We start from the raw sequence: 11,010 nt of genomic DNA on the forward strand, positions 1-11,010 counted from the left end.
CACAGGAGGCCTCTGTTATAGACTGAATTACCACACATTGGAAATAATTTTGAACGGATTGTTATTCAACTATAGGTTGAACTAAATAATCTCTAAGGTCCTTTCCAGCTCTAAGTTCAGTCAGTGCACATTTAAGTAAATGTGTGTTGATTGACTTACTTAGGACTTTGTTCATGAAGGTAAAACAGATTTAGTTCTTGTAAATTGGCTTGAGGCTGAAAAGAAGGTTACATGTACTTTCCGCATAGATGGCTCCTTACTCCGGAAGAAGTTATCTGACGCTTGTGGAGGGCCAAGGAGTTCAGAGGGAACTATGTCCTTTAATCATAGATCTGGATCTTACCCTGCTATGTCAGGTCCCATCTTAATAGACTTTTCTAGCCCCTAGTCTTTCTCCACTTCCTTTCCTGAAAATAGGCACCTCTTTATCTTCCCAGCTTTGACCCAACCTCAGCCTCAAGATGCCCAGATATATATTATGTTTTCTGCCACATTTGAAATTATTTTGGTTTTTAATAATTCTTCATGCTATGTTCTCCCCACATGCCTATACTTACTGTATTATTTATATCGCCTGTTATAAAGTTTCTGACAGTGTCACTGGACACTTCTTTAAGAAGGATATTACTGTACTTAATAATTTTGGCCTTAAGGGGATCAAAATATACTGTTTCAACTCCTAAAGAAAAAAGCATGTAGATACATACTTCAAGCTTTAATTCTTGATATTTTTAAAATATTTGATTCGCTTTTTTTCATACTATTCTAAAACAGCTAAGTACTAAGTAAACATTTAGTACTAAGACATAAAGATTATAACACATTTTAGATAATATTATAGTTCTGTCAGAAATGGACCCTAAATTGTGCATTTAGGATTAGATACACTATGCTGTTTTAATCTCTTCTCTGCTTATGCCATTTCAAAATTTCCTATTGGAGAATAATCTGGAATATACCAAAGAAGCCAAGAGTATCTCCAGAAAATTCCATTTCTTCTTTAGACAAAGCAAACCTCAAACAATGTATACAAAGCCTTGCTGGGTTGTTGGGAAGATCAGATGAAATAACCCATGTAAAGTTCTTTGTGAAACCTATAAAGCAACCTATAAAGGATTTCTTAACTTGGAATCTATAAACTTTAAAAAAAACAAACTGATAATTTCAATATAATTGGCCTTTTTTGTAATCCTATGTATTTTATTCTGTGCATTTAAAAACATAATTCTGAGAAGGATTTTGTAGCCTTTGCTAGACTGTCAAAGGGATCCATGACACAAAAAGAGGGTAAAAATATTTGCTCTATATAAACACTAACTATTTTAATCTTTACTTTAACCTGTCAAATGGTTAGGAAGTTTTTAGTGTTAATTATAAGTCATTGTAAAGTTCTTTCTATAGGCTTCACCACTTAATTAGCATTATATTAAGCCCCATGTTTCTCATCATTCTCAGTTGCAGGTATAATAAAGGTATACTTTGATGGACAGACTGTCTCCTAAAACACATGACTTTATAAAAGATTTTGCTTTCAGATCATTGGATAGAATGTAAACTCCTTAAGGACAGAAATTATTTTATTTTTGTAACACCAACACCTAGCACAGTTTCTGGCATATAGTCATTCTTTACTAAATATTTCTTGATTAATTAGGAAAAAAAATAGGATCAGGAAAAATAAGTTATTACATCTAAAAGTTTTAGTCAAATAATTTATCCCTTGTAACTGGTGTTAGCAGTGTAGCCAATTTCATGATTCATTGACTTATTGTCTAGTTTGGAACTAATAATAATAACTAACATTTATATAGTGCTTTAAGGCTTGCAAACATTTTTCACACCATTCATTGCTTGTATCTGCTCACCTATGAAAGGAAGCCTGATGTAGCAAAAAAGAACATTGAACTTATAGTCAATCCTGGTTTCAAGCCCATTAGTGGTTTCAAGTCTTAAATTCTGCTACTGATTATCTGAATAACTTTGTATAAGTCATAACCTCTCTGGGCCTTAGGTTTCTCTTATATAAAATGAGAAAGCTGTATTAGTTTAAATGGCAGTCTGGGTCCATTTCCTCATCCATTGTTGCTTGGCAATTTGTATTTTTTTATACCTATCCCATTTATCAGTGCTACTCATCCAGCTGAAATATTAGATGAGCCAATGATATGTTGGGGGCGCATTTAATATCTCCTTAAGATTTCACCTCAACAGAGGTGAAGGGCAATCCAGTCAATTATATCACTTGTTATTAGTTCCAGTAAAGATTTGGTGGAGAGGAAGTTGAAATTGAATTAGCATTATCTTTACTTTATCTATGTTCTTCCTTTTTCATATTATGGATGGTCTAAATAATCTAGTCTTAACAATTTTCACTTTTTCTGCCATGTGCCAGGGTGGTTGATCTCCAGGATAATTAATTAAAAGGTGAGCCCCTCACTGGTTGACTCAACCTTTCAGAGTTAAGTCATCTCCATTCACAACTTGTGAATTCTCATGAGAATTATGAATGACATGTTTGTTTATACATTATAGTGGAATGTTAAACGCTTGGAATTTTCATTTCAATGGAATGGCAACTATACTGTAATGCTACTCTGCTTGGCTGCACTAGTGATAGGGCAAACTAAACAAGATCTTTCACTTAATGCTTCTCAACCTGACTTGATATCTCTTCACTTTTTTTTTGTGTAGGTCAGCAAATTTTGAGTCTCGAAAGGACTATAAAGCAACATGGGCTGAAGGGGGAGACAATTCATCTGGTGATGTGGTTTCTAAGCAGCCAGGCCGTATGACAAATGGTCAGCCTCAGCAAACAGCTGCAGGAGGGGCCAGTGGTGGATACATTAAACGGTACATCTGTTCTTTGCAGCAGCTTTCCCCATTTCTTTTATTTATTTTTTTCTTGTTGGTTTTTTTTTTTTGCTGCTTTTTTGGAGGGCAACTGGGGATACATAACTTGCCCAAGGTAACGTGGCTAGTTTTTAGTGTTGGCTATGAAGTGTCTGAGGCCGGAACCGAACTCAGGTCCTCCTGACTCCCGGGGCCAGCGCTTTACCTGCTACGCCACCTAGCCGCCCCTATTTATTTTTTTCTTGGTGGGTTTTTTTTTTAACTAATTTTTTCTCCAGTTACATGTAACCTCATGTCTTTTAATTCAGGACATTGAGTTTCCTTTCTTTACTAGAATAACTGCATGAGTTCTTAAATGGCATTAAGGTAATAATATTAGAAATTTGCTTTTCACTGCACATATACATAACAGATATTGTCCTTTTTTTTTTTTTGCTTTTTGGAGGGCAGTTGGGGTTAAGTGACTTGCCCAAGGTCACACAGCTAGTTTTTGTGTTAAGTGTCTGAGGCCACATTTGAACTCAGGTCCTCCTGACTCCAGGGCTGGTGCTCTATCCACTGCATCACCTAGCTGCTCCTAGATATTGTACTTTTATCTATTAGTTGTTTGAGTTTCACTGTTGTTAATCTTTCAAAAAGACTTCTCACTTAATATAAACTACTTAATGTTCATCTATAATGAAAAGACAGCTGATGTCAAAGAGTGTTGAGGATGCAACCAATTAGGCTCCTTTTGAAAATAAAAAGTTGGTTTCTCATTGTCAAGAAGCCAGTTCTGGCAGTCATACAGTTTTGGGGGGCATACCACAAATCCTCTGGTAGTAACATTTAATTGTCTCCCTGATAGGATAACTAATGATGCCAGAGAAGATGAAATGGAAGAAAATTTGTGTCAGGTGGGCAGTATCCTGGGGAACTTGAAAACCATGGCCATAGACATGGGCAATGAGATTGACTCTCAGAACAAGCAAATAGACAGAATCACTGAGAAGGTAAGATTCTCATAAGTTCTCTTGTCCCCTTTCTTTCATAAGTAGTCACTCAGGCATTTATTGAGTACTTGGCTTTGTGTTCAAATGTCATGGGAGGATCCCAATAAGATACCATCTTTACAGCATAAGGGTTTGATGGGTAGGCAATAATAACAATTATAAATCAAAATAACAGCATGTAATCAAAGGCCAAATTATATGATTCAGATATAAGTCCTACAGGTCCTTAGAGAAGTGGGGGCTGAATAGGAAAGGAAGGAGGAGGGACTTGAGGAGAGGATAGGATATGTACTGATGGAGAGAAATGGAGAGGGGAATTTTCCACTGCAGGGAAAAAGTAGGAGTAAAGGCATTGAGGTTGAAACCCCCACAGCTGGGGGTAAGCCTGAGACCTTGTGGAAATACTCAAGAATATGTACTTTTTGAGATTGTGCTGCCTTATTCAAGAGAAATTTGTTCTGTTCCTCTCTGGCAGAGATTTGAATTGTGAAACAAGAATGGCACAGTTCCTTCAAGTGGCTTTTCATGTTCACGTTGTTCTGATGTATATTTATTTGACTTTTTCCCCCTTCTCTTTTTCAGGCTGATACTAACAAAGATCGTATTGATAATGCCAATGCCAGAGCAAAGAAACTCATCGACAGTTAAAGATGTTGCTGCTGCCTTCATCTGGGAATTCTTTAATCTGCCACATCCTCCAATTCTTCCTGAATCACTCACTACCTTTCAGTGTTTGAAATTTCTTTGCCCCAACAACCCCTCTAAGCAAAGAGATGGGGAGAAAGGGTCAGAGGAGTGAAGCAGATCCCTTCTATTCGGTTTCAGATTCTTGCTCTTTCCCTTGTGAGCAGGTTGATACAGACCATTTAGTCTCCCTTGGGGTCACTTCCTCAGTACACAGGCTGAGGCTGTGTCTCAAACCCTTAAGATTGTTATACATTCTTGTTGTTCCACTAGAGAAGACTCTTTCTTTCAGGATTTTTAAGCATTGCCAAAGACAGCAATGGAGGAGGGAGAGTGTATATACTCTGGGGTGGGGTAGGGAGGGAATGTATGAAGTTTGGGAGGATTATTTCTTCTTGTTTCTGTTATACCAGTAAAAGTTCTACAGGCCCTAACTACCTTGAAAAGTTACATAGAGAAAATGTCTAGTCACATCCCATCCCCCTTTGAAAATAATTGGGTTTGTTGCCAGTTTATCTGACCCTGGGCAAATCATTCAACCTTGAGGTACCCCCATGCAGCTTCCTGTGACTCTAGAAGTTGCAGAGCATATCCCTATCTGCATCAGATGAAATCACAGGCCAGGACCAAAAACTAAGTCCTTAAGGTAAGGGTAATAATAAATAACTCATTGGCTACTGTCTGTTTTTGGAGATTATGATTCTTAAAATCATAAAATCTTAAACATGCAGAACAGAGTAATCTTTTTTTTTAAATAACGTAACTTAATTTTTCTCCAAAGGATTTCTGTACAGACATGTGTTTTGTGATCCCAGTTCATGCTGCACTTTCCAGAACATTTTGCTTAAGTAAAACATTTGTAGCAACATTTTCCTACTACAAGGCTGCATGCATCCTCATTAATTTATCATCTCAGCATTGATGCCATTTGTTTGGGAGAAATTATATATAATTTATAGGTTAAACATTGACATTTCTTTAAAGCAAGGATGACAAATTGGTTAGCAAATTATATAAAAGTGAATTCAAGTTTACCTCAAAACCATGAATTATGGTGTGTTTTTTTGTTTTGTTTTTGGAGGAATGGTTTGGGGGTTGTAATAGATCTGACCTCAGAAAAAGTTGAGTTGCTTTGATGTCCTTACAACTCCCAACTTTAAAACTTGTTACAGTTCTCTGCTGTAGTAGTCTATCCCATTATAGGCTATGCTTTTTTTCTGTTCAGCTAGAAGTGATCTGGAAATCATAAGTTTTGTAGTTATTAATGAAAAAATATGTGATTGCACTACCTTTTGGATTTTTTTTTGCATATTTAAATTTATCCAGCATCAGATTTGGATCTTCAACATTACCTGAAAGCCTGTATGAGCTGATCATAATATATATACATATATATGTACCCTTTTCATTAATATACCAACATAAGTATATCAGCTGTTTTTCTGAACTGGTTTTCCATAAACCACAGCTTGACACTTGCAATTAAATTTTGTACCTGACTGATGGAACTGTCTTCTCTCAAGGTGGTAGGAATTCTTTTTGATCACTATTTTGGGAGAAGTGAGTCAACTCAACTTGTGAAATGAAGGAAAAGAGGCCTGTTAAGTGAAGAGCCAAGTTGAAGCTGCCATTAGATTGCTCAGGTTTTCGTTAATAAAAAAATTTTTTTGTTTCTCTTTTATGTTGAATTTGTTTCCTTTTTAGGATTGCTTCGTCTGATATTTATTTCTCCAGACTGTCATTTTTTTGAGATTTGCTCAGTTGACATTAGTTAAATTAAGGGCTACATATTTTGTTTATGATAGAGCTATAAATCAGTTGCTAATGAAATAAATACAGATGGGGGCGGCTAGGTGGCGCAGTGAATAGAGCCTGGCCCTGGAGTCAGGAGGACCCGAGGTCAAATGCGGCCTCAGACACTTAACAGAAAAAACTAGCAGTGTGACTTTGGGGAAGTCACTTAACCCCAATTGCCCCTCCAAAAAGCAAAAAAAAAAAATACAGATGAATTAGTTCTTTCTGTAATAGTAAGTGTATATGTACCTCTTTTTTAATGCATCTTATTTGCTGCTTTGAAGTTAAAAACATATCTGCACACTTGGTAGGTCCTTTTATTTTTCTAGTGTCTTTGCTATTGATAGGAATGTCTCATCCTTATAGCTTTCCTTAGCTATACAGTCAGTTGCAGTCTGGACCAGCCTCTTGCAGAATGTATCCTATAGTGATTTTATCTATTTACCTACTTTACAGGCTGTTTAGAATGGCCTTTGCATAACTTAGTGTTAAACAAGTGTGAGTTGTTGCTTTGAAAAATAAAATCTATAGTTTCATAGGAAAAATTCTAAACACAAAGTTTTGTGGAAACCCATCTTCAGTAGTTTTTGAATGGAATGGGAAATTGATTTAGAACTTTTTGGTTTAGGTTATAAAGAACTGAAAACTGCCAGCTGGTTACAAAGAAGATGGATACAATTGAAATGAAGGCATTAAGACCTTTTGGCTAAGTGGTTTTTCAGGAGGATGATGAAAGGAAGCAAATACTCTCTCAGAAACTTCAAAATTTTACTGATTACTATCTTCAAATATATTGGCCAACCCACCCCACCCTTTTTTTCTCTTTCCTTCTTTTCAATATTGCCCTGGTTATGTGAGCATTAGATAGTAAATGAATGGAAATGGCTTCCTAGAGAACAAAACAATGGCAGTGTTTCTTGATAGACTGACTCACTTGCAACTAGAATGCATGTTCGGGACAGTGGTTCCATTGTGTACTGTTTTGGTACTTATCCCAAGATCAGTCCAGGAGCACATTTATGAGCCAATTTAGTTGTTTCCTTGTTGGAGATGACGTATTTTGAGATATTCCAGGAACTGTAATGTTGTTCACTCAATCTTGGCAGGTAGGCTGGAGAACTCTGAATGGGCCTATTTAGGCTGTGGCAGGTGGTAATTTTATGAATAAAACGATGATATAAGTGGTTTGTCTAGATTGCTATTAATCTTTTTTTGCCCTTGGCTTCTTTTCACTCTATTAATCTTTTTTTGCCCTTGGCTTCTTTTCACTCTACATCACTTAATCTACCATTACTTCAGTTCCATATATTGGTATATCTGACCATTCATCACACTTCTGTTGGATCTTCATGTCATGGTCACTTTTTGTGGGTATCCTGCATGGCTCTGTGCTGGGCCCCACTTTTCTTTATCATTTGCCTTTAGGCAACTAATGACACAGTAGATAGAGAGCTGGGCCTAAGGTGAGAAAGAACTGAGTTCAAATTTGGCCTTGGACACTTACTAGTTATGTAACCCCGGGCAAGTCACTTAACCTCTGAGTGCCTCATTTTCCTTAATTGCAAATTGGGGATGGTTGTGAGGATCAGATAGAGGTATTTATAAAGCACTTAGCACAATGGTTGACACACAGTAGATACTTAATAAATGCTTATATAATAAACAGCCTTGTTTAGTAATCTCAAATATCTAATCCTAATCTCCTGAGTTCCAGACTCCCAATTATGTCTGCCTGTCAGATGATTCAAATTGGTTGATACACAGCCTTCTCAAACTCAACATTTCCAACACAAAACTCATCTCTCCCCCTTCCTCCAATTCTCCTCTTTCCAAAACATCCCTAATACTGTTGAAGGTACTACCATATTTCTAATCACCAGGTTTACAGCTTAGTGTTATCCTTGTTTGCTATCTTTTGTTTACTCCATATAGAGGTTCCCAAATTTATTTGGCCTACTCCCCCCTTTAAAAAAATTCACCCAGTGCCCCCCTGGAAATCTTGAACATTTTTTCTTTTTAAAATTTGTCACCCAAGCCTACTACCGCCCCACCTGGATTGTTCCAGTGCCCCACAGGGGGCAGTATTGCCCACTTTGGGAACCGATGACCCCATATATCAACTCTTAAGAAATTTTGTTAATTTCTTTCTCTACATTATCTCTTGTGTACATACAGCCCACGCACACAATCACCAGCCTAGTTCAGATCACCACTTCTTGCCTGGACTATTACAATAGTGAATTGACTCCACATCTTGGTAGTTTTCTAATTTCTGTTTCCACTTTTTCCCTATTTCCAGTTTCAGCTGTTCCATCCTGTGTTCAGCTGAAAAACTTCATATCCCTTCCTAAGATTCCAGGGGCTCTCAACTGCCAGCTTAAGAAATCAGTATCTTTCAGAAGTCCTTGAAAAAGTTAGGCTACATACTGGTCTCCCTGTAGCTCTTATGTTATTGGCCCTGCTTCAGCATGACATTTATTTACACCTGCACACAAATCTTCCATTTTCGTTCCCTTTTCAAAAGGGGAGTAAGGATTTGAAGTCGGAATTTGGGAGCAAGCACCCTAAGAAAAGGTCTTGGGTAGAGTAGGGTCCTGGTACAGTAGAGCAAACACTTAATTTGGAATCAGGAACATGAGTTCAAATCCTACCTCTGACACTACTTGTGACCTTGGGCAGCATCTCAGCCAGTTTCTTCATTTATAAAGTCAATAGCACCTATCTGACATGGCTGTTGTTAGGAACAAATGAGATAATGCTTTGTAAACATTATTATTATTAAATTTTTTGTTTTTTGGAGGGCAGTTGGGGTCAAGTGACTTGCCCAAGGTCACACGGCTAGTTTTTGTGTTGTGTCTGAGGCTGGATTTGAACTCAGGGACTCCTGACTTCAGGGCCAGTGCTCTATTCACTGCGCCACCTAGCCACCCCTGCTTTGTAAACTTTAATACCCTATATAAGTACTAGCTATTAAAATGAAAAGCTGTCTCCCATCACATGAACTATTTGAGGGCAGACCTGTCTTTGGGCCCACCCAGTAGTGCCTAGCTAGCACTGTCCATACCAAGTGCTTATAAATAGTCATTAATGACCAAATCTGTTATTTTCCTGGGCTACCCCTTCCACTCACCATTCCTAACATTTCCTCCATGAGAAATTTCTAGCTTATATTGTTAGGCTCAGAGATTTGAGAATAAGTGTTTATCTTAGTCTGATTCTTTTACTCTTCATTGTGCCTTTAAACATGGGACAGAATAGCAAGCACCAGTGTGTATAGGAAGAAACGAGAGGAAGAGAACACTCAATTTGTGCTGTTACACCCACTGTGGTGGAGAAACACGTTTCTTGCCTTTTCCACATAAAAGACACATTGTTCTTTTCCTCAAATTCAAAAGATGCGCTTTCATCGTGGGCACATCCCTTTATCAGCAAACAAACCACTTCCTAGACTTGAGTAGACTATCTTCATGACACGCATATGGCAGAACCTGCTATACCTTGTGCTCTGCTTACAGAGCATTTAACCACCTATGCCTGTCATCATGACCAGATGAGGCCTCAAAATAAGACTTAAGTCGAAGAATTACATTTTTTGTTGGATTATATAGAGGACAACAACTACAGTCTTACGAAGAAAAGAAAGAGTTGCACAGAACAGAAAAATACTGTCTTGACTCCTCAAAAGATTTACTATTAGCAGCTCTTGCAATCTTCCACTTAGGCTTCATGGCAAATGCAGTGCTAGTTGTTTCTTTGGCTAGATAGAATAAAATACTGGTTAGAAATTTTCTCAGTGACAATTCTTACATGAGGATGCATGGTGGAAATGCAAAGTACTAGACTTGGGAGGAAATCTAGGTTCAATTCCCAGCTATGAAACTTAGCTGTGACCCTTGGACAAGCTGCTAACCTGATTCTTCACTGAATTAAGTCCAATAAGTATCTTTATGTATGTGCAAAGCACTGCTAGGCTGGAGAAATGAAAAAAATCTGTCTTCAGTACTTGGGCAGAACCCTTTAAGTATAATCCTCCAAAATTACTTCTAATGTCTATTAGCATAAGGCTCAGAAATGTAACAAAACCAAAAAAATCCTTGGGGTTTTGAGTTTTGAGACACACTGCAATAGCCTAATTGGTCTCTGCCTCAAGGTATATTTCTTAAATCAATTCATCCTTCACACAGCTGCCAAAGGATATTCCTAAAGCACAGCTCCAGTCTTGTCAAACTGTGTTGTCTGTTACTTCTAAGACTAAATTTAAAAACTCCATTTTGGCATTTAAATTCCTTCACAACCTCTCACCTATTTTTTCAAGTTTGCTATACATGGTTCCCTCTGGTCCAAATTGATATGCTGTTTTTTATAACACTCCATCTCAAGGCTTTTGCAGAGGCTATCCTCTGTGCTGTGACCTCTTAAAAATACAATCCCTAGATGTTTTCAAAGTTTAGATGATCAAGTGCTTCTTCTTTACAGAGACCTTTCCCTCCTCTTCTCTGACACCCTCTTCAAGATGTTAAGGCCCCCTTCCCCCTTGAAATGACCTTGGATTTACTTTGAATACATTTGTGTACATAATTCCCTTAGAACAACAGAAGCTCCTAGAGGGCAGGGGTTGTTTCATTTTTGTTAACATAAAGGCATATCAATTGTTCTTTTCAAAATTATCTTTCTCTGCATTCCCTCCAAG

General features: G+C 37.5%; 1 protein-coding gene across 3 annotated transcripts in view; it reads left to right on the forward strand.

The window, feature by feature from the left end:
• Positions 1 to 6,207, forward strand: part of SNAP23 (synaptosome associated protein 23) — a 55,473-nt gene extending 49,266 nt beyond the window's left edge. For all 3 annotated transcript variants that reach the window (XM_069105856.1, XM_069105858.1, XM_069105857.1), the window contains exons 6-8: positions 2,692 to 2,850; positions 3,698 to 3,842; positions 4,425 to 6,207. In XM_069105856.1, the coding sequence (XP_068961957.1) occupies positions 2,692 to 2,850; positions 3,698 to 3,842; positions 4,425 to 4,490 (370 nt within the window). In that variant the 3' untranslated portion in view covers positions 4,491 to 6,207. The remainder of the gene's footprint in view (positions 1 to 2,691; positions 2,851 to 3,697; positions 3,843 to 4,424) is intronic.
• Positions 6,208 to 11,010: the final 4,803 nt, after the last annotated feature.

This window comes from Petaurus breviceps, unplaced genomic scaffold (assembly GCF_028583685.1).
Source record: "Petaurus breviceps papuanus isolate PSGF00001 unplaced genomic scaffold, PetGlider_PUasm1.0 77, whole genome shotgun sequence".
Lineage (NCBI taxonomy): Eukaryota > Metazoa > Chordata > Mammalia > Diprotodontia > Petauridae > Petaurus > Petaurus breviceps.